This window comes from Mesoplodon densirostris, chromosome 16 (assembly GCF_025265405.1).
Source record: "Mesoplodon densirostris isolate mMesDen1 chromosome 16, mMesDen1 primary haplotype, whole genome shotgun sequence".
Classification (NCBI taxonomy): domain Eukaryota; kingdom Metazoa; phylum Chordata; class Mammalia; order Artiodactyla; family Ziphiidae; genus Mesoplodon; species Mesoplodon densirostris.
In genome coordinates, this window is record NC_082676.1 from 33,641,842 (window position 1) to 33,669,588 (window position 27,747).

Consider the following 27,747-nt stretch of genomic DNA (forward strand, 5'->3'; position numbering starts at 1 on the left):
AAAGTGTTCCAGGGCTTATAATAAAAATAGCTTAGGGAGCCCCTGTCCCATCCTGTTCTACTTCATCCCTACTCTCTGCTCCCCTGGGCATTGCCCGCCAGCTCTTTTAGCCATGTTGCTAAAGAACAGGGTGGAACCGCTATTTCTTGGTTTCAGTAGGTACTGAATTTCTGCTATGGAAGAAGAGGATTTATATACTTACACACGTACACACTTTCCCCCTCCTCAGCTTCGTTATTTACACTTTTTGGTTAAATCAGCATTCAGCATTCATATTTTTATGACTACAAATACTGTTCGCAGCTGAGCCTATAGTGTTTCTGATGATTAAATTTCTTCGGCATCTTTTGTTTTCGCTAGATGTTATCATTTCCTTAGCTCTTCGTGAGTGTATCATTAATTTGTCCCACACTCCTTGGCAGGAGTTGAAATGTCCTCTCGGTGGGTTGGCTGCACCCTGTGTGGGGCTTGGGTGGCTCTCCCACTGCCCCCAGCACTCTGCTGCCAGGTCTGAGGCCACCTGATTTCCTCTCCCACGTGGCCTCTGTTCCCTGCCTTGGATAGAAGCTTTTGAGACTTTCTCTCTAAATTCCGGAAGGTTGCAAAGCGATGCCTTGGTGTGAGTCTTTACCGTTCATCCCACTCATCAAGGTGGGTACGCAGTGGGCCTTTTGAATCTGGAAAGTGGCGTCCTTTAGTTGCAGAAGAGTTTCATACACATATTTTTTTAGGGAATAATTTTCTCTTCCTTTTCTTTGTTCTTTTCCTCCTGGAACGTCTGTTAGTTGAATGATGGGCTTTTTTGGAGTGAGCTTCGACTCTCCTTTTGTTCATGTTTTATCTCTTTGTTCTACTATGTGACGGCCTTTGTTTTTTCTACTACACTTTATTTCCAAGAGTTTTTCCTTCCTCCCCCACCCCCTTTCTAAATAGCATCTTCTCATGAGTGTAGTATCTCATGATACAGGAGGAAATTAATTCATTATAGTTTTGTAATAATTTTTAGGTTTTTTTTTTTTTTTAACCACTGTACGGTCTGCCTCCTTCAGATTCCTTTTTCTGTCTTTGGGTTGGTCACTTTCTTTCACTTTTTTTTGTTGTTGTTTTTTTTTTGTGGTACGCAGGCCTCTCACTGCTGTGGCCTCTCCCGTTGCAGAGCACAGGCTCCGGATGCGCAGGCTCAGCGGCCATGGCTCACGGGCCCAGCCGCTCCGCAGCATGTGGGATCCTCCCGGACCGGGGCATGAACCTGCGTCCCCTGCATCGGCAGGCGGACCCCCAACCACTGCGCCACCTGGGAAGCCCTCTTTCACCTTTTCTAAGGAGGGTTTTCTCAAATGTCAGGCGATCCTTGAAAGCCTGCCCATGTTTAAGAATGAGGGACACAGGGGATACGGGTTCGTGCCCCGGTCTGGGAGGATCCCATGTGCTGCGGAGCGGCTGGGCCCGTGAGCCATGGCCGCTGAGCCTGCGCGTCCGGAGCCTGCGCGTCCGGAGCCTGTGCTCCGCAGCGGGGGAGGCCACAGCAGTGAGAGGCCCGCATACCGCAAAAAAAAAAAGAATGAGGGACACCGATGGGAGGTGTCCCCTGCAACCCTTTCCCCTCACACTCCTTGTCGCATCTGCCGCCAGGTCCCGGGCACTCCTGCCTCAGTGCCCTGGAGTAGGAGTGTGCCCCTGAGCATCACCACGTGGGAGCTGTGTGACCTGGGAGAAGCATCTTTGCCTCTCCCGGGTTCAGCTTCTTCACTTTAAAGTGGGGCTAATAATAGTACCCACCTCAAAGGGTCGTTATGGGGTTGGATGAGTTTAGAACAGTGCCTGGCACATAGTAAGCACCATTTATGTATTAGCTATTTTTATAACCACCTGGGGCCAAACCACCATCATTTTTTATGTGAATTATTCTAATATCAGAATGTGTTCCCTGCTTTATTTTTCCACATTGCTTATCACCATCCGAGGTACCATATATTTATTAATTTGCCTGTGGTCCGTCTCCTGCACAAGAACGTAAGCTGTGAATGCAGGGCCTTTGTTCTCTCCACTTCTGTACTCCCTGAACCTGTGGCAGTGCCTGTTCTGTAGAAGATGCTTGGTAAACACTTGCTGAATGAATCGATGTGCAGGGTGGGGCTTACTGGTGGGTAGACTTCACAGTCTGGTGATGGAGCAGCTGTTTCCATAAGAGACACCTTGTCCCCAGAGCTCTTCTAATTATCTGTGGGTCTCTTGACTTGGGCTGGACACCTGAGTGTCTGGAAGCACCTAGTTATATTGGGTTTATTTTTCTGTATAATATAAAGACAGTATCAGAGGAGCATTATCAGATAGGAAGCCCTAGGTAATCTTGCCTTGATGTTCCGTAGACCCTTGTCCAGTTCAGTATTGTAAGCAGTTTCTGGCTTAGTTATGAAGGTAGTACTTTATTATGGAGAATTTTGAACATACACAAAGTAGACAGAAGAGTGTAATGACTTCTCTGTACCCCTCCCCCAGTCCAACCATCCCTATGGCCAGTCCAACTGCACCCGTACCACCATCTGCTTCCTCTAAAGAGAGAACTTTTAAAGACATGGCTGGAGAATATGTGTCAATTATATTGGCAAGACTTTCAGTTAGACCTTAGGAAGCTGGAAAGGTTCTGAGACCATAGACTCTATCAAGGTGTTGTAGGAAATATTAAGAAACAGGTAGACATGTTTATCTAGGATGTTTGGGGTCTGCCCTGCCTGGGAAGTAAGGAGCACACACCTAGGTCATCTCTCCTTTCCTTTTTGGCCGTATTTTGCAGAAAGTGTACCAGCTAAGTGTTGTGAATACAATACTGCCATTGACTTGCCTACATGATGCTACAGATTTCAATGGAAAGTTGTATGGAAAGACAGAATGTCCTTTTCCCCAGACATTAGTGGTGCACTGAAGTGGCCAGGTGTGGGGGAAGAAGCCCTGGGAAACTGGCCCAGGGTTTCTACTTCTGAGACCAGATGCTGCCTGTTCATCAGCTGGCTTCCTGGACCACAGGGAGGTCCTGATTCAGAGCTGTTACAAACATCTGGCGCTGTGGATGACTCCACACCTTAACTATGCCATCAACCTAATTAAGATTCTAGTTCATAAAATATTATCCCTGCCGTCATTTTCCTGGGGTGTGGGCCCAGGGTAGTCTGGCAGAGGTCATCTAAATCTGACATTCCTTTGGCCAAGCTCACCTGAGATAAGCTCTTTTGTGGTAGTCTCCATCCTAGTTAGTGATTTTAAAATTGGAATAAAATGAGCCTCTGGTAACAGATTTTAATGGACACAGCTGAGAGAAACAGCGACTTCATCTAAAATGATCTCATTCACCGGTATTCAGTCAGTGCTCAAAGTATATAACCTTTCTGCAGGTGTGAGAGAACAGTGGGGTTGGCTGACCTTGGAAATTGTTTTTGAACAAGAAGAGCACTTCACTGGTTAGCACACAGCGTGGTTTGTTTTTCTAGGCTGTTGATGTCCTGGCTTAGGGGTCTTTGTGGAATCTCTGATTCATCAGCTAGATCATCAACACACTATTCCCTGCGGTTGGGTATATTTAGTGCTGTGCTTCATTTTCCCTTCCTAATATTAGAATTCATCAGGGAGAGTCTAAAGTGTTTAATGTTATTATAAATAGGTGTATTGTTAAATTAAGAGGCAAGGAAAACACTTAGTGACTGAAGATTCTGTGTGCAGGAAACCTTTATGATAGATGTGTTTGTAATTTTGAAGTGTTAAATAAAAATGTGTGAGTTGCAATGATTGTCTGAATCTTTTTCCTTGAGTAGTATGATTCATTTGACTGGTCTCCCAGATGTAGAGCTGCTTGTCAGGATGTTGGAAAAGGAAGGTGGACTTGTTGGTCCTACCCTTAAAAAAAAAAAAAAGAGGGCTTCCCTGGTGGCACAGTGGTTGAGAATCTGCCTGCTAATGCAGGGGACACAGGTTCGAGCCCTGGTCTAGGAAGATCCCACATGCCGCGGAGCAACTAAGCCCGTGAGCCACAGCTACTGAGCCTGCGCATCTGGAGCCTGTGCTCCACAACAAGAGAGGCCGCGACAGTGAGAGGCCTGCGCACCGCGATGAAGAGTGGCCCCCGCTCCCCGCAACTAGAGAAAGCCCTCGCACAGAAACGAAAACCCAACACAGCCAAAAATAAAATAAATAAATTTATTTAAAAAAAAAAAAAAAGAAAGAAAGAAAGAAAGCCGGGGCTTGATGTCAGGTCCAGTTTGGAAGATTGCTGGTCCTTAGCTTCTCTGAGTTCTGCCAGGTTTCCTTTGTCTAGTCAGCCCAGTGGGCACCAGCTTTAATTGTCAAGTAGACACGTAAATCTCTCCTGTGCATTTCCTGAAGGTGAGGGTGGAGAACAGAAGGGTTAGGTACATGTCTGACACTTGCTTTAACTGCTATAGAGTCCATTGCCATTTTCAAACCACTGCGTCCTGGGACGCCAGGGAGGAAGGCTGCGTATACTTGTCTCTGGTGCCAGCAAGAATGGATCCCCTACCAGTGGGGATGGTGTTCCTAAATTAATAGATTTACAGTGTTCAGGGCTGAACTCAATCCCCCTCCAACTTCAGAAGGTGACTGACTGTATTTGGAGATCAGGCCTTTGAAGATGTGAATATGTTAAAATAAGGCCATTAGCTCTTTAGTTGCTAATCCAATATGACTGTTGTCCTTACAAGAAGAGGAAATTTGAACACAAAGAGACATCAGGGATGCTCGCTCAGAGGAGGACACAGCGAGAAGATGGTCATCTGGGGGCTTCCCTGGTGGCTCAGTGGTTGAGAGTCTGCCTGCCAATGCAGGGGACACGGGTTCGAGCCCTAGTCTGGGAGGATTCCACATGCCGCGGAGCAACTGGGCCCATGAGCCACAACTACTGAGCCTGCGCGTCTGGAGCCTGTGCTCCGCAACAAGAGAAGCCGCGACAGTGAGAGGCCCGCACACCATGATGAAGAGTGGCCCCCGCTCGCCACAACTAGAGAAAGCCCTCACACAGAAACGAAGACCCAACACAGCCAAAAATAAAAAAATTAATTAATTTAAAAAAAAAGAGGATGGTCATCTGCAAGATGGTCATCTGCAAGCCAAGGCCTCAGAAGGAACCAACTGTGCCGACCCCTGGATCTTGGACTTCCAGCTTCCAGATTGTGAGACAGATTTCTGTTGTTGAAGCTGCACAATGTCTGGTGTCTGGTTATGGTGGCCCAAGCAGACTAATACGCAGGTTTAGGCTCGTGTCTTAGAGGGCATCTGTTAAGATTCCCTGTTACTTGGGGTACCGACAATGGAGGCTCCTTGTCCAGCACCATCGGGGGCCCATGGAGGAGAGGGTGCCTTTGGATCCTCTCTGCCGGCGTGGGGTGAAACCACTCTGACAGCTTCCAGTGAGATGAGACTGTGCAAAGAGCATGGCGTGTGGAAGTAAATACCCACTATCACAGGAGAATATAAGTTGGGGGAAACCCACTCTTGAAGAAAACTTATTTTTTAAAGAAAACAACTTAAGAGTTACACTGCTAAACATGAATTGCAAAATGGGCAAGTAAAGAGTGTTTGTGGGAGTTGTGTGCAGCCTGGGGAGCGAGTGATAAGCCATGACTGGAGCAAGGGAGGGACACCTCAGTGCCGTGGACATAGGGTGATTAGTGATGGGGGAGAAAATCTTTGCTGAGTAAGAGCATAAAATTACTGAAGGAATGCTACTTTTTGGTCTTATTTGTTTGACCCTGAAAGCATGAGTTTATCCTGTTAACCAGTAGATTAATGATGGATTTCTGGTGGGGGAGAAGGTGAACTTGAAGACTGAGGTCACAGAGAATCCATCTGGAAGGACTGGGAGAGGTCCGTTGTCACTCCAGGTGGAGAGCTGGGGAGAGTGATGAGGGTGCAGGGCGAAGAGGTGAACGGGGGCTGGAGGACCAGGGACGCTGTAAGGCTTGTTAAGGGGTTTGGACTTTTGGCTGACAACCGTGGGAAGCCCCTGGTACAGAAGTCAAGACGTGAAAGGCTGGAGCACCTCCCCCTGTGTCCCCTCCTCCTGGTCTCCCTCCCTGTAGGTGCCCACTGTTGCCCGCTGGTGACGTTGTGTACACACTGTTCCGACCTGTTCTGTTTTTTTTTTTTTTTCTTGTTTTCATTTAAACATACATCCTGGAGATGGGTTAAATCGTATCCCCCTCCCGGATTCATATATTGAAGTCCTAACCTCTTATAACTCAGAGTGTGATCTTATTTGGAGACAGGGTCTTTACAGAGGTTATGAAGTTAAAATGAGGTCATTAGGAGGTCTGTGATTCAACATGACTGTGTCCTTATAAACAGGGTGAATTTGGACACAGAGATAGGCACAGAGGGAAGGTGATGTGAGGATTCCCAGGGAGAAGACAGACCTGGGACAGATCCGTCTCTCACAGCCCTCAGAGGAACCAATCCTGCTTTGTCTTGGACTTGTAGCCTCTAGAATTGTCCATACCAGTTCGTACTTTGTTACAGCATTTCTAGCAAACTATGACACACAGATTGTAAATTGTTATATCTACTTTTTTTCCTATTTAAACTTTTTATTTAATGGATGTGAAGAAATTATTTAATAAATGGAAAACTTCAAACATACACCAGACTAGACAGAGGCTATAATGAATTCCCACAAACGTACCTTTCACTCACATTGACTCGGCTCGGGGCCATCTTTTTTCATAATACCCCCATCACTTTCTCTACCCTCATACTATTCTGAACCAAATTCCAGTCATTGTTAAATAGGTCACTATCTCTGAGAGATAAAGACAACTTTTAAAAACAGAGCCATTATCACTCTCTCCTACGAGAACTAGATCATGCTTCCCTAATATGGTCAATTGTCAGTGTTCAGATTTCCAATTGTCTCAATGTCATAATTTTTTTAAGGTTTTTGAATCATGATTCAAATTAACACCTGTACATTGCAGTTGGTTGGTTTGTCTTTTAAAATCTCTTTTAGTTCCTTCTCCATCTCTCTTTCTCCTTGTAATTCATCAGGGTTTTCTCCTTGAGTGTATTTCATAGCCTAAATTTTGCTGATTATGTTCTTGTTGTGAAATTTAATATGTTCCACTATTCTCTTTATTTCCTGTTAATTGGTATTTAGATCTAGAGGCTTGGTCAGATACAGGTTTGATATTTTGTTACTATTGGATTGTTTGTTTTGGGTAGTACTGTGTAGTGGGTGGTGGTGTGTTTTTCCATCTGGAGGCATGTAATGTCAGGTTGTCTGTCTTCTTGCATTATTAACTATCGATACAAATGTCCTGTCACGAAGTATTTTTCTTTTGGGTTTTTTTTTAAACAGCTATTTAAGAATGTAAGCGCTATTCTTAGCCAGCACGCCATACCAAAGCTAACAGTGGGCAGCCTTTCCCCGCAGGCCATTGTTTCCTGAGCCCTGTTCTAGGGTCTGTATATCTTGGACATAATAGGAAATATCTATTTGGTCTTTGTCCCCTCTTCTGGCACAGAGCTCCTGAAACCCTGGAATTTCCTGAGTGATGGGGTGACAGGAGCACCTCTTGTTATTAATAACAAGCACCTTCCAACTACACCCGAATTTATGCTATTGAAGCGACTCTTGGCCCCTAAGTAGCTTCAGGATGGGTGCCGGTGACCAGAGGAACCAACCATGTGATTAAAGGGTTTGAAGTTTCAGTCTCACCCTTTACGACTTGAACCACTGGCTAACCCATAGTAAATATGGGGAAATTTTCTTTGTAAACTGATACAGTGTATCAGCTGGTAACCAAAGAGGGAATGACAAAATTAGAATATCAACATTTTGCAATCCCTCATGGATCTAGACATTGATCATCATTTCTTTTTATCTGTGAACCTTTAAAATTTTTAATTTAATCTGAAAAAGGATTCACAGGTGACTCTTCAGTTAATTACGCATGTGCTCAAGTTCTAATCATGGTTCTAGGCAGGGATTTATAATGGTTGAATTAATAATCGGATAGTACTCCTCACTTACTCTGTGTCATTACTGAGAAATTGTGTTCCCCAGATTACCTGTTGATAAAACAGATAATATGCACCTACCTCTCAGAGTTTCTTAGGTTTTCTGCTTATTAAATCAAGTGCTAGGTATCTATTAAAATGGTTTGGAAACTAAAATGAAAACTCATAGACTATACCTTGGAGATGCCATGTGTTTTTGCATCGGTGTCTTGGGGAGGTGTACGAAGTACCCCAAACCTCTAATTATCCTTGTTCTCAGTTTGTAATCTGCGAGGCAGCCTCAGTGTGCGGAGACACTCCTGTCATTATTGATGTTTTTCTGTAGGCGATGATTGGTTTGACTTAACACGTCTCTGAATGCTGCAGACTTGAGAATGTCAAAAGAAAACTGTCTTTCTTCATAGTTTCCAGCTGTCGCAACCAGGAACCTTCCAGGGGCCTGGGTTGTAGTTTGACCACTGGGGCCACGGGGATTTTAGTTGTAGTTCCTCAAGTCTAGAATTTACTTCCTCTCTGAGGTTTATGCAAACCCATCTCACCTTCCAGCCTATAGAAGGCTGGTTTGATTTCTTCATTTTACACAAGTTTTTCTTTATTGTATGGAAGTTTTCCTCTGTTGGTATACAGTTTTTTTTTTTTTTTAAAGCGTAGGACTTTGGGCTGATCAAAAGAAAAATACAGTAAGTAAAATAGTTTCTAGAAGTGGTAAAACTGTAAAAATTTCTACTAGAGGCTATCTAGTAAATTTCTCAGGTAGTGATTTAGAATCCTTTCAGTGGGCCTGGTAGACATAGAGGTGGAGTAGACTTGTATGCCTTGAGGAAATCTGAGTCCAGGAGAGCAGAGGCCCCTGCAGTGTCTTAACAGAAATAAATACGTTATCAAGGTCGGGCAAAACTCCGCATAACTAGTTATTTTTAACACGGGTATGACTTTTCATGCCTGCCTGATGACTCACAGAAGAGAGTTTTATGGATCAGATATTGCGCTGGCCCTCAGGCAGTTTTGATCAAATTTTATGATAGGGTGTGATGATAAATTATAGATGAAAAGAGGGGAAAAAGTTGTTTACTATTCATTCTCTGGAGTTTGGAGAAGTATGACCTGTCTTAATTACAGTGAGAGCCTTCGGTTTGAAGTACTTAGGCTGTTTTTAAATGTTAGAAACAATGAGGCAAATCAATGTGGTATTAAGGGACTTGCACCCAGCACCCCTGAACCCAGAGTCTGGCCCAGCCGCTTTCCTACCTGGTGTCCTTAGGCACATCAGTGTCCTCGTCTGTGACACAGAGCTGGCATTGTGACGATCAAATGAAATAATACTATATTTTATCAAATCTCAGATATGACCGATAATGACACACTCTTATTTTTGTGCCATTAAGAAAGAAGAAATGCTGCCAATGAAGACAGCTTTCTTTCGAGTGTAAGATAGCCCTGAAATTTAGAGATCTTAAAATGCAGTGGGCAAACCTCATCTTAAAAATCAGTAAAATAGGACTTCCCTGGTGGTGCAGTGGTTAAGAATCCACCTGCCAATGCAGGGGACATGGGTTCGATCCCTGGTCCGGGAAGATCCCACATGCCGCGGAGCAACTAAGCCCGTGTGCCACAACTACTGAACCTGTGTTCTATAGCTGGGAACCTAGCTACTGAGCCCGCGTGCCTTGAGCCCAGGCTCTGCAACAAAGAGAAGCCACTGCAATGAAGAGTAGCCCCCACTCACTGCAACTAGAGAAAGCCCGTATGCAGCAACGAAGACCCGACGTGGCCAAAAATAAACAAATAAATAAGTAAATAAATTTATTAAAAATAATCAGTAAAATACAGTGTATATAAAAGTGCTTTGCCACATAAGCCTCAGGAGTCGTATTTAATCCTTATTATATGAGTCCGGGGGAGTGAAACAGAGTTATAAGAAAATACCAGTGGGCAGCACAGGCCGAGCTGGGTATTGGTTCTAGAAGGTCGGCTCTCAGTGGCTCAGGCTCCTTGCTTCGCTTAGCTTTACAGATGGACACCAGTGTTCCTAGTTAGGGAATTCTGCGTTCTCCTGTGTTCATGTGTGGATTTCCCTCTGTGTTCGAATTTGTGGGTTTAGAGCTTGCAGGTGCTTGACAACCTTTGGTTAATGGCATTATATTTAAGAAGGAAGGCTGCAACGGAGTCCAAGCCCCCTTGTGACAAAGCAGGTTCCAGCAGTGCTCATTCTCAAATAGACTTTTGTTATTGGAAAGGAATTCATTCCTGCTTTGCACTTGATGTGCTGACTCCTTTAGGCTTCTCTGCTCTTCACTAAAGAAGAGCATTTTATGTTCAAGAATGTGTTTTACTCACATAAGAGTTTGGTTAGTTTTTGCTTTCTTTAGGTACTGTGATCTCATTTAAGAAAAATGGTGGCATCGTTCCTTAACTTGTCTCCAGGCCTCCTGCTTGGTGCCTCTGAGCACATAATTAGCCGTTGGTGGGGATTTTAAGGAAAAGTTTATTTCTGACTTTACTGTGATAATCATTTCACAATATATATGTATATGAAATTATCATGTCGTACACCTTAAACTTACACCGTATTATATGTTAGTTATATCTCAAAGCAGGAAAGAAAAGAAGAAAACTGTATTTCTTAGTAAAATGCTGGTAGGTAAGACTTAACAATTTGCTCTAACAAAAAAAGATTCAAACTAGCCCTAGTTGAATAAGATGCTTTCCAGATAACTAAGTCTTTGCTGAAAGTAAGCGGAGAAAATCTTTCTGCTCTAGACAGGGGTTGCAGACTTTTTCTGTCAATGGCTCACAAGCAGTATCTATTACAAATTCTTTTTTTTTTTTTCCCTGAAACAGCCCTTTAAAGATGTAAAAATCATCCTTAGCTGCCCCCGCCCCTGCACGCAAAAACTGGTCACAGGCTGTAGTTTTCAGTTTCCTTATTGTGACAGGAGCTCCTTGGAGAAGTGGCTGATTCTATAGCCGGAGGAGGGAAAATATAAGAGGAGCCTGGAGCTTCCCATAGCATCAGAGAGTGAGGAAGTATAGGAGGAAAAAAGTAAAGGATGGGGCATGTCTGAAGGACCCAGGAGTCAGCTTGAAACAGCTCCCAGGGGCCAAAGCTCAAACAATTTGAGCCACAAAGAAATGAGAAGAATGGATTATAACCCAAAGAATAAAATAAATATCTTATGAGTTCATAACTTTGTAAATGACTGAATAAATAAGTGTGGGAGGAGGGACAAATCTTCCTTACAGAAGAGTACCATGTAATAAATGTAGAAGGAATAAGGGAAATAGAAAAATCACCACTAGAACATCACAGTATTCATTGCTGCAGGGAAGACGCATGACTCCGGGGAAAACTATGGTGTAAAGCTTCCCGGAGACCCAGGGTGTGTGAAGAGCCTCAAAGTGTATCCCCGGGTATCAGTTACTGTAGTCCTTTTAACCTGTGTCTACACATCCTGGGACACTCCTCCGTCCGGGAAGTACAGCTTAATTCCCTTACCTGTGCGTGTTCCCTGGACTTTGTGACCCGCTTCTGAAGAGAGGCATATGCGAAGGGAAAAGAGTAACTTCACTGTGGTCAAACCTGGCAGAAACCCCCTGGGCCAAGGGATCCAGTTTCATGTCATTGGTAATGATTGTGCCAACATCACATGCCCCAGATACGATGTCATGAGAAGGACCTTTCACCATGTGGTGTTCTAGATTCTTCCCAGATATCTGTAACCTCAGTCCAGTCATGAGAAAACATCAGGCAACCCCATTTGAGGGACATTCTACAAAATAACTGACCAGTACTCTTCAGGAGTGTTGGAGTTATGAAACACGGACAGAGAGACATCAGAGATCGGAGGAGACTAAGGGGACGTGATGAGTAAATGCAACATTGGTGGCTGGATTGAATCCTGCAAAAGAAAAAGTGTTGATGGAAAAACTGGTAAAATCCAAATAAAGTCAGAAGTTCAATTGGTATTGATAGTATTGTACCAGTGTTACTGTTTTAGCTTTGATAAATACACTATGTAAGATGCTAATGTTAGTGGAAGCGAGGTGAAGGGTATATAAGGACTGTCTGCATTGTCTCTGCAACTCTTCTCTAAATCTGAAATTGTTTCAAAATCAGAAATTTTTAAGATTTTTTTTTGATTTGTACCAATTTTAAAGTCTTTATTGAATTTGTTACAATATTGCTTCTGGTCTTGAGGCATGCGGGACCTTAGCTCCCTGACTAGGGATTGAACCCACACCCCCTGCATTGGAAGGTGAAGTCTTAACCACTGGACTGCCAGGGAAGTCCCCAAATCAGAAGTTAAAAAAAAAAAAACCTCTAACTTCTTATCCTGGGTTGGTCATCAGCTTTATCTTGAGCATTATTTTATTAACTCTTGGTCCCAATTGTATCTGGCAGAAAATATATTGATTCACTTATTAAAGTTGATTTTGGAATGCGCATGTTAATATTGTTTATTTCTCTTTCCAGGGGAGGCACCTGCTGCAGAAATTTCCTCATCTTTTGTGATCCTGTCTGTGTGCAGTTTAATGATATTAATAGTGTTAATTGCAAACTGTGTATCCTGCTGTAAGGACCCAGAAATAGACTTTAAGGTGAGCACAGATGGTAGGAACATTTAAAGTCATCCTCTGATACATTTACCAACAGAACGGCTGTATATCACAGTCCCTTGGGTGCAGGGGTTGGCAAATTTTTTTCTGTAGGGGCCAGATAGTAAACATTAAAGTTAAATAAAGAGCTATTGTAAATAGTAAATACTGTGGGCCATACAGTCTCTGTCATGGCTACTCAGCTCGGCCATTGTAGCCACGTGAGCCACAGACAGCATGAGAACAGGTGGTCACCGCTGTGTGCCAGTGAAATCTCGTGTACAGAATCAAGTGGGTGGTCTGGATTTGACTCACTGGCTGCAGGTGCTGGCCCTGCCTCCGAGCATCATTGACAGTAGCCACTTGCCTGTTTTAATTTAAGTTTTGTCAAGTGAGGAATAAGGAATGATGATTGAATTCACTTGCTATAAGGCCTGTAAGGAGAAGCAGGCTGGTTTTGATTTTTTTCCAAACTATGTGCTGGTGAGTTTGTGGTTGTTGAGATCATTGAGGCCAGTGTGTTTTGTGCGTGAGGAAGAGCATCTTTCAGTTTACCTCGAGCCCTGAGTTCCCTAAGGAGGAGAAAAGAAGGGTGCCAGTTGTAAAGCTTGCCCAGGGTGGAGGGTGGAGGTGGGGGAGGTGATAATACAGAAGGACTGTTGTCGTAGCTGCTGAGGATGGGTGGAGTCTGCCAGAAACCAGCTAGGATATCCCCTCTAGAACTTACTGCTGGCATGTGTTAGGGCTCAGTGAAGACTTATTAAAAACGAGTACATAAAAGAAGGAAAAAAAAGGAATGTGCGCATGCAGAGGCAATGGTCTTTAATGTAGAGCTTTACCAACTGGACTAGGTCTGTCCCAGGAGTCCTGAGGACAAATCAGGGTGGTTCAAATCAGGGGAAAACCTTTTTCATGGACGTGTGGACCTTATTTCTCGAGCCTCACACCTGTTTCTGTCGTGTGTTCCCTTTACCTTGGGTCTGGTGGCAGCTCTGAGGAGAGAAGATGTGCTGTCCCTTTGGCTGGACACCAGTGTTATACACACAGAGGATGGGGGGGTGGAGGACTGGGGTGGGCATCTGGGGGAAAAGGCTCATGAGCACAGGTCATTTTCTTTAGAAGATTTCATCCCAGCCATGGAGGACCTGAACGCCTAGGCCCTCGGATCAGTGCAGACACTTCTGTGGGAACCCAGCGACTGCGCCGCACGGGGCCACAGAGATGGGCAGAGAATCCATGTCCCTTGACTGTCAGTCTTGCTGAGGGACTTTGCACAGTTCCCTGGCCCTTTGGGGACAAAGATAAAGCCTGATCAGTGTTTCTGAAAATGAAAGCCAGTTTCTGTCTCACATCACGATACCTCATTCTTGCCTTGAATTGTTCTAACCCCCCCTGATGCTTAGTGTGGACCCAGGGCATTTATGACGACTCAGATTCAGGGAGGGTGTGTTTTTATCGGGCTTCCCCAGGTGATTCTGATGCAGGCGGCTCAGGGACCACACCGTACAGAGGATCCTCTCCAGCTTCCAGACTGTAACTGAAGAAGAGTGTCACCATCTATCATTCGTGGGTTTCCTTTAGACTTAGAAGTGTGGCATTTCAGAACTAAATGGTCCCTGGGAAGTCATTTACAGGCCAAGAAGCTGCAGTCTTTTACAAGTGACCCGGTCTTCTCTCACGGCCCCATAGTTGTTATTATTGTTATACTGTTGTTGTTGTTATTTTTATTGTTGTTGTTATACTGTATTACTTCTGTGAATCTTTAGAATCATCTGCTGCCTAATGGTATGTCCTGCCGCTGCCAAGGTTAGGAGTGATGGATGAAGTCTTTTTTTAATGAGAGAACCTTTAGGAATGTCCGAAAGGGAAATTGGACAAAGCTGTTGTGTTTAGAGGTGACGTCACAGATTGAAGTGTCCTGCTCTCCCCTCCCCCGATACAAATAGTGATAGTGTCCTAATGCATTTGACAACGTTTATGACATATATAAGAATATGCCCTCTTGCATGCATGTGAGAGCATAAATGTTATATCAGAGAAATCCACCCTTGCAACTTTCAGCTTCTCCCTTGCATGGGGGCGGGTGGGGTAGAGGGAGGTCGTAGAGCTGTGTAGATGAGTGAAAACAGTCTCGTTCAGCTTCTGTCATGGCTCCTGGTGGGGTAATGCTCATTAATTATCTGAACGAAAGACCTTGATAATCATCTGTATCTGTGTTAAATTAACATGGACACCAAGGTAGGCCCAGCTCACTGGAATGATGATAGGAAGAGTCAGGATAGCTTTCTGCTGGACAGAGTCACTTAAAAGGTTTCCTTCCACAGCTTTATTGGTGCAGCCTCAATATTAAAGTCGCCATCTTTAGAAAGCTGGATGTTCTGAGAATGTTTACTGCACTTATGTGGTACAGAGTTTAGTACTGACCTTCCTGGTTCAGACCTTGATGATTTTTCTACCCAGTTTAATAATTTATCCATTATACTCTTTCCAGAGAAGTAGGACTCGCTTAAAGATATCTTTTCTGAGTCTTTTAACTATCTTTATTTTGATTGAAATCACACAGCAACTAGAAGTACATACACAATTGAAAAATAAATGTTTTGATTCAATATGCAGAGAGATTTGTGAAAGTGAATAATAGTAATAAAAAGAATACCTTAAACTATAGTAACTTAAACATAAAATTTTGAAACTGGAAGAGTATTTCCCTTTTAAGTTCCAGGGTCATTTTAGAAAACTTTGCATTTAACTTCAAGTTATCAGTTTAAAAATTACATAAAATATGTATAATTTATTTTCAGATCTTATTTATTCTGCTATTTTGAGTTGGAGAACACAATTACATATGCTTTTTACTTGAAGTCAGCACAAATTGGAAAAAAAAATTATGGCAGTGTGTTCCAAATGAGTGAATAAATGTTCATATCTTAAATGTTAGCAGATGTTTTTGATATTTACTCTCAAGCTGATTTATATTAGATATAACATTGCTCGTCCTTAATTTTAGGAATTTGAAGATAATTTTGATGATGAGATTGATTTCACACCACCAGCAGAAGATACTCCCTCTGTTCAATCCCCAGCAGAAGTTTTCACACTTTCAGTACCAAATATTTCACTACCAGCTCCATCACAATTCCAGCCTTCTGTAGGTAAGACCTTCCATCCTGATGTCATGTTTCCATGAATAATTTCTGAGAAGTGAGAAAGGGAGCCTTGCCACTAATCATAAAAAAATTGGACTGCCTGTCTCCTCTGCTTGCTAACTTTTCTTCCTTCTGCTCTCTAGTGAAGCTGAATTCTAGTGGTCAGGCCCATTGCATTCCTGCAAAAGCTGAGTCCTTTCCTTTTGGACCTTGGCTCTGGCATAAGAGTAAATTGGTCTCCTCGATTCTTCAAAATGGAATACTCTGACAGAGGCTCCTGGCCTCTGTGTTGGTAGGCAGGCTTCTCTGCCAGTTCTCAACACTGCCTGTCTGGCTGAGTAGGACACTGCTGTTTTCTACTGGGATGTCCTGCGTTTGGGGAGGAGGGGTAATTTGGATATTACTTTTCATGCTAAAATAGAGGATAGAGGTTTGACTACATGTTAATTAATTTCTTATTATAAAATAGAGTATCACTAGTGGTTCAATAATTAGGGATTTCTAATACTGCTGAGAAGGTTCTTTAAGTCTTTGTAGGTACCAAGCCTGCCTTGCTACTGCACACACAGTGGTGTATGTTTAGGGCAGTATAAACTGAACAGTTGATTAATATTGCTATAGGCTATATTAAAAAAAAAACCTAGCTAAAACATGACACAGCTGGTGTGTTTCATACAAAATATTTGTATATGGTGTGAGGTAATGATCCAGGTTAATTCTACAGGTGGATAACTAGTTGTCCCAACAACAAGTTTTGAGGAGACGTTTCTTCCCTCCTTGAATTGTCTTGGCACCCTTGTTGAAAATCAGCTGGCCATATTCATTTAGGTTAATTTCTAGACTTTCAGTTGTATTCCATTGATCTATATGCCTATCCTTATGCCATTACCACACTGTTTTGATTATTGTAGCATTGTAGTAAGATTTGAAATTGGGAAGTATGTGTCTTCCAACTTTTTTTTTTTTTCTAGATTGTTTTGGCTATTCTGAGTCCCTTTCAATTCTATATGAATTTTAGGATCAGTTTTTCCATTTCTGCAAGACAGGCCACTGGAATGTGTGTGTGTGTGTGTGTGTATGTGGGCATGTGTGTGCCCATGCATGCATATCATTTGATTCCCTTCTCATTCCCTTTTATGTATATTTTTTTATATTTTTAAAAAGTGATTATAATGGGATTACAATTACCTTAAATTTATAACAACTGATTTTGAATTTATAACAACTGAATTTATATTCACCAGCATATTAAACCTGTTCCTTCCCTTTATGTTGCCACACATTACAGCTTTATACATTGTGTGCCCATTAACATAGATTTATTGTTGACCCTTGAACAATGAGGGGGTTAAGGGTGCTGACCCACACCCCACACAACCATGCCCCCCCAGCCCTGCACACAGTCGAAAATCTGTGTATAACTTTATAGTCGGCCTTCTGTATCCATGGTTCTGCATCCAACTGTGGATTGTGTAGTGCTATAGTATTTATTGAAAAAAATCTACATTTAAGTGGACCTGTGCAATTCAAACCTGTGTTGCTCAAGGGTCAACTATACAATTTTTTAATGTGTTTGTCTTTTAAGTCATATAAGAAATAAAAAGGAGCTACACACAAAAATACAATAATACTGGCTTTTATTTTACCTGTGTAGTTACCAGAAATCTTTATTTCCTCATATGACTTCTAGTTACTCTTTAATGTCCTTTTATTTTAGCCTGAAGGACTCCCTTTAGCATTTCTTACAGGGCAGGTGTACTGGCAGCAAACTCCCTAAACTTGTTTATCTGGGAATGTCTTAATTTCTCCTTCATTTTTGGAGGACGGTTTTGCTAGGTATAGAATTCTTGGTTGATGGTACTGTTCTTTAGCACTTTATATGTGCCATCCCACTGCTTTCTGGCCTCCATGGTTTCTGATGAGACATGGAATTGTTATTCTTATTGAAGATCCCTTGAATGTTATGACTTGTTCTCTCTTGCTGCTTTCAAAATTCTCTATCGCTGGTTTTTGATAGTTTGATTATAATGTGTCTTGGTGTGGATCTCTGAGTTTATCTTACCTGGACTTTGTTGAACTTCTTAGATGTATAGATTCATGTTTCTCATAGATTTGAGACATTTTTTACCATTATAACTTCAAGTATTCTTTCTGCTCCCTTTTCTCCCTCATCCTCTGGGGCTCTCATTATATGTATGTTGGTCCACTTGATGGTATCCCACAAGTCCCTTAGACTTCATTCATTAATGTTTTCATTCTTTTTTCTTTCTGCTTCTCAGATTGGATAATTTCATTTGACCTCCCTTCAGGTTTACTGATTATTCTGTCTGCTCAAATCTGTTGTTGAAACACTCTTGTGCTTTTTTTTTTTTTTTTTTTTGGTTATTGCACTTTCAGCTCCAAAATTCTATTTGGCTCCTTTTAATAATTTCTATCACTTTATTGGTCTTCTCTATTGGGATATCATTCTCTCAGTTTCCTTTGGTTCTTTGTCTGTGGTTTCCTTTAGCCCTTTCAGCGTGTTTAAGACAGTTGATTTAAGGTCTTGTCCAGTAAGGCCAATGTCTGTTTTCTCAGGGACACTTTCTTTTAAATATCTTTTGTACCAGTGCATGTAAGCATTCTTTATTGTTTTTAATTTAGTTTGTAATTTTTTGTTGAAAACTGGACATTTTGGATAATATGCAAAAAAAGAAGAAAATAGAAAGGAAACAAATGACAGATGCTGTCTAGGTCCTGGCAGACTGGCTCTGTGTTGGGGCAAGTCCTCAGCCTGGCCGCTGACAGCTCTGCCTTAGCCTTCACTTCCTGCTTTGCTGAGCATGAGACTTGCCAGAGGTGAAGCCTCTGTTCTTCTCGGGTCTTTTCTGAGTGTGTGTGCTTCCCTGGGCATGCACGTGGCTCTCTAAGTTTCCCTGTTTGTGTGATAATAGCTTTTTTTAAAAAAGCCCATATCCCCCCAAATCCCCCAAATTTCACTGGGCTTTTCTGCTAAAGCTCCAGCCTGTCTATTATTGCCTCAGTTGGGTTTTTTTATTTGCCCTGGGCAGCAGCGCCTTGTCCAGTTGGCTTTCATTGTTTCTGAGGCACGTGAAGCCTGTCCATCCTGATAGAGCCCAAGTTAGGTGGAACAAGGGGCACCACTGCAGCAGGCCTTCCGGGAAACCCCAGTCAGGTCAAAAAGAAGCACAGTTCCTGGGGAAGAAGGCCACTGTGCTCCCTCTGGAACCAGCCCCCTCTCTGGCACATGGGTCATCTTTAAGATGTGCTGCGATGGAGGTAGGACATGAGTAAATTAAAGGCCACAAAGCAAGTCTCCCTGTTTCAGTGGCCTTCCTCCTGGTTCTCTTCGGTTGCTATAAACCTTTACCACCCTCCAGAGTTCTGATAAGGTTGATGCTTACAGTTTTTTGACAAGATTTTCAGTGTTTCTAGGGAGGGACAGCCCCAGAGGTCCCTACTCTGCCATAAAAGTAAGGACTGAGTAAAGACCAGTGAGGTGGTGGTGACTGGTGGTGACTGCTGGTTATAGTAGGGTAGTTGGTCAGAGGATTCAGTGCAAGAGCTTAAAGTCAGGGCAGGATACTCATTCACAAATACTGTCAGTTTTAAAATTTGAGACCGTTTTGGCATTATTAGTTTGAGAGAGATGTTTTATGTATTTATTTCTACCTGTATTATCACGAACATTAAATTTATGTTAGTGTTTGTACTTTATAGGTTATATATTTAATATTTATTTCAGTTAAATACTTATCTTTAGTTTTCAATGTTTTTTCCTACAGAAGGTTTGAAGTCTCAAGTTGCCCGCCACAGTCTAAACTATATACAGGAAATTGGAAATGGCTGGTTTGGAAAGGTAAAGTTTGTTCGCTTTCATTTTTTCCCCTCCTACTTATACTGTTTAGAATTTAAAGCTAATTAAGACTTGTGTTACGTGACATTCCACATACTGTCTACACACTATGGTACCAATTGAATTTCTCCATTGGCCCCTGAAACCATGTGGAAGTGTGAGTGTCAGCATTCCTGGGTGTGTGAGTTTTTCTAAGAGGGTCTTTTATTTCTATATCAGAGACTTTTCTAGTTGTTGGCAGACAACGGTAAGAAGGGAAAAGAGACGGGAATTTTAGAAGGTTTTTGTCCTCCTCAAATTATTTGTTTCTTCTTTCTTCTCCCCCTTCCCTTATGACACTTAAACCACTTTATAATAGATGGGTAGTATGGTTATAATGAAAACCATTGTGAAGAACTGTTGTGTTTCTCGTAGCCTGTCAAGTGACCTGTAATAACACACTTTGTTGATCTTTTTACCACAGAAGGAATGATCTTTTTATAACAACTGTTTCTATGATGGAGCAATCATTCTTTGTAAAAGGGTGTAACTGAGTGATCATTGCATCATAAGCAGGGCGGTCACAACCAGAAGATGTATTTGCTCTGTAGTCAACCATCTCATGCTTCCATCTTTCCGATAAGAGTTGTTTGTCCTGTATCTTTCATGTCGTCCAAACTTTATTAGTTACCAGATCTTCTAAGCCATTTAAGCAAAACCTGTTATGTGTCAGACGTTGTTCTTGGTGCTGGGAGTACGATGTGGAGGAAGATGGTAAAGTCCTGGCCTGTGGAGTCCTGGGAATGTAGCAGCAAACAAGATGGAACCCTTGCCCTGACAAAGCTGAATTTTCTAGTTGGGGCTGGGGGGTGATCAGACAGTAAACAGTCAGTGGTAGGAGACAGGCTCAGAGAGGGGTAGGGGAGCCAGGGGACATGAGGTGTTTCCTGCATTTAGAGACTTTGACTTTTCCTCAGAGGGGGCTAGGAAGGTGCTCCAGGATCTGGGGATGAGTGACATCACCTGGCTTACAGGTTGAGAGGATCGCCATGTTGTAGAGGGCCACGGGGAAGCAGGGAAATTGGTAAGAAGGCTGTTGCAATTGTCTAGGGAGAGTTGCAGGCAGGCTTGGACCTGGATGATAGCATGGAGAGGTCGAGGTTCCAACAGGAGCACACAGGACTTGGAATGGAGCAGATACGGAGTCTGGAGAGGGAAAGAAGTTAAGGATGATGGCTTATGGCCCGATTGGCAAGAAGCATGGAGTTGCTGTGATCTGAGATGGAAAAGACTAGGGAGAAGCAGACGTGGAGGAGGAAGATGGGTTCACTTTTGGATACATCAGGGGTGAGATGGCTCTCAGATGTGCAAATGGAGATACCATGTAGGCAGTTGGAAATGCAAATTGAGAGTTCAAGACAGAGATATAAACTTGGGAGAACTCAGTATAGAGGTGGTACTTGAGGCTAGATGAAATCACCGAGAATGCTAACACAGAGGAGAGGGGGAGCCCTGAGGCCCTGCAGCGGGGAGGCCAACACAGTCAGGGAGACCCTGTGAGGGAGACAGAAGAGTCAGCCAGTGAGTAGGAGAGGGCACAGGAGAGACGAGCATTATTCTGAAGGTCTGAGGAGGAGCTCCAGAAGATGAATTGCAGTAGGTGCTGCGGACACACTGAGCAAGATGGAGGCTGGGAGAATTAGGACCCAGCAGCATGCAGTCCATGGTGTTCTCAAAAGATTCAGTCCTTGTGACCTCAGAAGGGCCATGTCACATCCTCACGTGTGGTGGGTTCCAGGGAGAAACTGGAGATAGCACATTTAGATAGCTCTGTTGAGGAGTTTTAATCTAAAAGGGAACAGAGAAATTATGAGCTGTTTGGGCCCATCCAAGGGCCAAGGGAAGGTTTTCTGATTGTTTTTTTTTATAGTATATGCTGCTATTTTAGCATGTATATATGGGAGGGGGGACTGATACTGTGGGAGGGGGTGTAAGTGTAGAAGGGATCCATAGCATTTTTGTAGGACTTGGTCTTAGGCACAGGGACAGTTTTTCTCCTGAAATGGGAGCAGAAACAGGATGTGTACACAGGTGCAGGTGGATTTGGTGTTAAAATGAGCAGGTTCACTTCTGATCATTTTATTCAGTAAACAGGAGGCCCGTTTGAAATGCAGGAGTGAAAAGATGTACATGAAGTTTGAACAGGAGGAGAAGGTGGGAAAGTATATCAGCTGGGGAAATGGGGGTGGTGGTGAGCAGTGCTGAGGACCCTCACAGATTTAAAATGAGACCACTCATCATGGCTTTTGTCTACTTTTGATGCTTTTTATTGTAGGCAAGCCTCAGCACTGAGGCTTGGCTGAGCTAATAGACCTCAGTGAGAGGGCGCAGGGGTGATGGGAGTGAAGGGTCGTGGGCTTTAAGCTGTCAGGGAGGGGAGCGGGGCCTGCAGTCAGGACAGGAGGGTGGAAAAGCGGGATCATTAGTGGATTGGGGGGCAAATTGTGCACTTGTTGGATTCGACTGTTGAAGTAAGTGAGCTGGAAATGGAAGGAGGGGTAGAGAAGAAGTTACAATTCAAGGTTTTGGACATAACATAATTACTAGCTAGGTCTAGACCCCTGGGAGTGTTTGCTGAGATGGGGTCATAGGAAAGATGAGCGGGAGTGAGGTCAGAAAACTGAGAGATCCCGGTGTTGAGTGAATAGTCCCTGCATACGTTGCCCTCCAAGGATGACAACAGTGCTGGCGACGGAGAGAGAGAGACGGTGAGCCAGATCATTGCACTGGTCCCCTAGTCATTCTCCTCTCTTTGCAAATCGACACCATGGATGTGTTAGGCTTGTTATATCTGTGCAAACTGGTTATTTGAAACAGAGAATATGGCTTAGTTAATTATCAGAGTTTCCTGTTCTATGCATTTTTCTGCCCTTATATTCCTAATATAACGTTAAATTCTGTTCAGGTACTTATTCTCTATTTTCATTCTCTATTTTAATAAAATTAATCTATTTTATAAAAATATAAGAAACCTATTTTAAAAGGAAGCCTTTTAGTTTTGACCATTCTCAAATTAGATAAAAATCTTTACTTCATCATCATTTTCATCTTAAATATTGTATTTTGGAGTGCCTTTATATTGTCCTATATTAATACTTAATATATCACTTGTAGCTTGTTCTTATTTTCATTCACATTTTGTGTTCTGTTAATTTCAGTGGAGTGTTTTTTCCCTGTGTTTTGACAGAAGCTTTAGTACAAGATAAAGGCCTGGAATAACTGGCATGCCATGGATTTTTAAAGCTATAATGCAATGATAGTTTGTACACTGGCTGTTTGTCAGTTTACTTTGTCCTATGTGAAGTAGACATAACAAAATAACACAACTCAGTTGAAGTGTTTTTGAGAAATATTTGGATTATATTTGAACCAAACTAATAAATTACTCTTCTGTAATGTCATTGGCAATTTCTGTTAAAGTATAAAACATTTTTAAGTAAATAGAAAAGAAGTACATATAAATATATGAATGTTGTAAACATCTGATGAATGTTTTAAAACTTAAGGAAAATACTTTAGCTTTCCAAGCTTTTTGTGAGGTAGAATTTAAAATAATAGAAAGCCATCTGACTGTTGCTTAATTTGTTTTCTTGTATTCCATTTCCTGGTAAGTGTAACATACATCTTTATCATGTTGATGGAAGTGAAGTGAAAAACTATTCTTTGGTTTTAGGTGCTCCTTGGAGAGATCTACACAGGCACTAGTGTAGTGAGAGTAATAGTGAAGGAGTTAAAAGCAAGTGCGAGCCCAAAGGAACACGATACTTTTTTGAAAAATGGAGAACCATACTCGTAAGTAAACCATAATGAATGTTTTGTAAACATGGTCTGTGGTCTGTTGAAAATCAGGTGTTTAAAACGCCTTTGGGATTTCTGCTTGTAAAATACAAAATTTAAATAAGATCCAGAGTCTCATAGCATAAGACCCAAAATGTCCAGGTTTCAGCTGAAATCACTCATCTTTGCAAGAACCAAGAGAACTCAACTAAGTAAGAAAAGACAACAGATGGTGGGAATGTAAATTGGTGCGGTCACTATGGAAAACAGTATGGAGATTCCTCAAAAAACTAAGTGTAGAGTTGCCAAATGGTCCAGCAATCCCACTCCTGGTCAGTTACCCAGACAAAACTCTAATTTCAAAGAGATACATGCACCCCTCTGTTCATAGTAGCACTATTCACAATAGCCAAGACATAGAAACGACCTAAATGTCCATCGACAGAGGAATGGATAAAGAAGATGTGGTACGTTACATATAACGGAATACTACTCAGCCATAAAAAAGAATGAAATAATGCCATTTGCAGCAACATGGATGAACCTAGAGATAATCAAACTAAGTGAAGTAAGTCAGAGAAAGACAAATATCATATGATATCACTTATATGTGGAAGCTAAAATATGACACAAATGAACTTGTTTACAAAACAGAAACAGGCTCACAGATATAGAGAATAAGCATGTGGTTACCAAGTGGGAGGGGGGCCAGAGTAGGGATAGACTGGGAGTTTGGGATTAGCAGATCCACGCTGTTATATATAGAATGGATAAACAAGGTCCTACTGTTACAGCACAGGGAACTATATTCAATATCCTATGATAAACCATAATGTAAAAGAATATGAAAAAGAATATATATACATTTACAACTGAATCACTTTGCTGTACAGTACAAATTAGCACAACACTGTAAATCAACTATACTTCAATAAAATAAACACACACACAAAAAAGAAAAGACAACAGATACCAACACCAAGATGACAGAGGTGTTAGGATTATCTGACAAGGATTTTAAAGCAGCTGTTGTAAAAATGCTTCAATGAGCAATAAATTATAGTACCCTGGGACTTCCCTTGTGGCACAGTTGTTAAGAATCTGCCTGCCAGTGCAGGGGACACGGGTTTGAGCCCTGGTCTGGGAAGATCCCACATGCCGTGGAGCAACTAAGCCTATGTGCCACAACTACTGAAGCCCACATGCCTAGAGCCCATGCTCTGCAAGAAGAGAAGCCACCGCAGTGAGAAGCCCATGCACTGCAACAAAGAGTAGCCCCCGTTCGCCGCAACTAGAGAAAGCCCGCCCACAGCAACGAAGACCCAACATAGCCAAAAATAAAATAAATAAATAAATTTATATTTAAAAAAATTATAGTACCCTTGAAACAAATGAAGAAAACAAAGTTTCAGCAAAGACATAGACTACATAAAGAAGACCAAAGTGGACACTTTAGAACTGAAAAATATAACAAAGTAAAAACTCAGTGGATGAGTTCAACAGCAGAATGGAGAGGACAGAGGAAAAAGTCAGTGAAGTTGAAGATAAAACAATAAATATCACCCAGTTCAAACGACAAAAATAAAATAGGTTTAAAAAAATGAAAAGTGCCTCAGGGACTTGGGGGACTTGAACAAAAGATCAAGACATCCCAGATTGTAAGGAGATAGAGAGTGGATAGAAAAAGTATTTGAAGAAATATTAACTGGAAAATGTTCCACATTTTGAAAAGACAGACCTACAGATTCATAAGTTGATCAAATCTCAAACAGGATAAACCCAAAGAAATTCATGCCAACACACATCATAATCAAAGTTCTGAAAATGAAAGACAGAAAAATCTCAAAAGCAGGGAGAAAGAAACACCACCTCACCTGTAGGGGGGTTACATTGAAAAGAGGACAAGTCTCAAATCAATAACCTAAGCTCATACTTTAAAGGACCAAAAAAAGAGGAGCAAGATGAGCTCAAAGCAAACAGAAGGAGTAGATATTAAAGATAAGAGCAGAGGTCGATAAAATTGAAAACAGAAAAACAGTAGATAAAAATCATTGAAACATAAAGTTGGCTGTTTGGAAAGTTAATAAAATTGACAAACCTCTAACAAGACTGACAGAATAAAAGAGAGAAGACACAGATTCCTAATATCAGGAATGAAAGAGACCCTACAGACATCAAAAGGATAATAAGGGACAAACAGCTCTACGTATATATATATATATATTTGACAACGTAGATGAAATGAACCAATTACTCAAAAAGCACAAACCACCACAACTCACCCAATATGAAATAGGTTATTTGAATAGACCTATAATCATTGAAATGGAGTTTGCAACTTAAAAACTCTCAAAAAAATCCCCTAGAACTAGTAAGAGAATTCAGCAAGGTTGCAGGATGCATGATCAACATACAAAAGTCAGTTTTATTTCTGTGTACTATCAGTGAACATGTGGAAACCAACTTTTAAATAAAATAACTTTTATATTCACTCAAAAACAGAAAAGAAATACTTAAGTACATGTACAGGACTTGTATGCTGAAAACTATAGAAACTGGTGAAAGAAATCAAGGTCTAAATAAACGAAGAGACATACCATATTCATGGGTTGGAAGATTCGTGAAGATGTCCGTTCTTCCCAGTCAGATTCCTGCAGTTCCTATCAAAATCCCAGCAAGATCTTAAAAACCTATATACAAGATTATTCTAAAATTATATATAAAGGCAAAAGTAGAATAGCCAAAACAATTATGAAAAATAAGAATAAAAATTGGAGGAATCATTTGACCCAATTTCAAGACCTCTTATATAGCTACATAAGTAGGACTGTGTTTTTGGCAGAGAGATAGACAAAACTCAACAGTAAAAAACAAAATAAACAATCCAAGAGACATCAAGTGACACCAGAGAGGATCTATGGATAGCAATGAAAAGATCAACATCATTAACTAAGGTAATTACAATCATGATGAGAGACCACTTCACAAGTATTAGGAAAGCTAAAATAAAATAGCAACAATACCAGATGCTGGTGAGGATGTGGAGAAACTGGATCTCTCACACATTGCTGGTGGGAATGTAAAATGGTGCAGCCACTTTGGAAAACAGTTTGACAGTTTGTTAAAAAACTAAACATATGCTTACCACTGTATGTATTAGTCAACGTTCTCCAGAGAAACAGAGCCGGTAGAATCTGTAGATAGATAGATAGGTAGATGGATGGATGGATGGATAGATAGGTAGATAGATAGATAGATAGATGAATGGATAGAGGGATGGATGGATGGATAGAGAGGTAGAGGGATGGATGGATGGATGGATGGATAGAGAGAGATAGATGGATAGATAGGTAATTTATTTTAGGGAAATGGCTCATGTAGTTATGGAGACTGGCAAGTCTGCAGGGTGGACCAGCAGGCTGGAGACCCAGAGCAGAGCCACTGTTCAGTTCATGTCCAAAGGCCATCTGCTGGCAGAATTCCTTCTTCACTGGGTGAGGCTAGTCTTTGTTCTTTGGACAAAGCCCACCCACATTTTGGAGCACCATCTGCTTTTACTGAAAGTCCACTGATTTAAATGATGATCTCATCCAAAAACACCCTCACAGAAGTGTCCAGAATAATGTTTGAACAAATATCTGCACTGTGGCTCAGCCAAGTTGACAGAAAATTAACCATCACATCTTGTAACCCAGCTGTTGCACTCCTAGGCATTTATCGCATAGAAATGAAAACTTATTTCCATACAGAATCTCTTGTGTGATTATCTATAGCAGCTTTATTTATAGTAGCCTCAAACTGGAAAAACTAAAATGCCCTCCATAGGTGACCGGTTAAACAAACTATGGTCCATCCAGCCATGGAATCCTGCTCAGCAGTAGAAGGGAAGGGACTGCTGATGCAGGCAGTGACTCGGGTAATCTGGAGGGCATTGTGTTGAGTGAAAAAATCAATCTCAGAAGGCCACATACTGTGTGATTTCATTTACATAGTATTCTCAAAATGAGAACATTATAGAAAAGGAGACCAGATTCGTGGTTGCCAGGGCTGAGGAATGGTTGGGGGTGGCGGCGGTGTGACTATAAAGGGGTAGCAGAAAGGGGTAGCATGGGAGATCTTCGTGGTGGGGGGCAGTTCTGCATTTCTGTTGAGTGGTGGTTGCACAAATCCACACATGTTGATAACAGGACTTGCAAGCACACACACACCGCACCCTAGTGTCAGGGCCCTAGTTTTGGGATTGCACTGATTGTGTCAGGTGTCACCAGTGGGAAAAACTGGGTGAAGGGGACATGGGACCTCTTTGTACTATCT

General features: G+C 42.0%; 1 protein-coding gene across 2 annotated transcripts in view; it reads left to right on the forward strand.

The window, feature by feature from the left end:
• LMTK2 (lemur tyrosine kinase 2) overlaps positions 1-27,747 on the forward strand; it is an 80,105-nt gene that overhangs the window by 14,239 nt on the left and 38,119 nt on the right. For both annotated transcript variants that reach the window (XM_060120303.1, XM_060120304.1), the window contains exons 2-5: positions 12,494-12,618; positions 15,623-15,767; positions 19,547-19,620; positions 23,330-23,448. In XM_060120303.1, the coding sequence (XP_059976286.1) occupies positions 12,494-12,618; positions 15,623-15,767; positions 19,547-19,620; positions 23,330-23,448 (463 nt within the window). The remainder of the gene's footprint in view (positions 1-12,493; positions 12,619-15,622; positions 15,768-19,546; positions 19,621-23,329; positions 23,449-27,747) is intronic.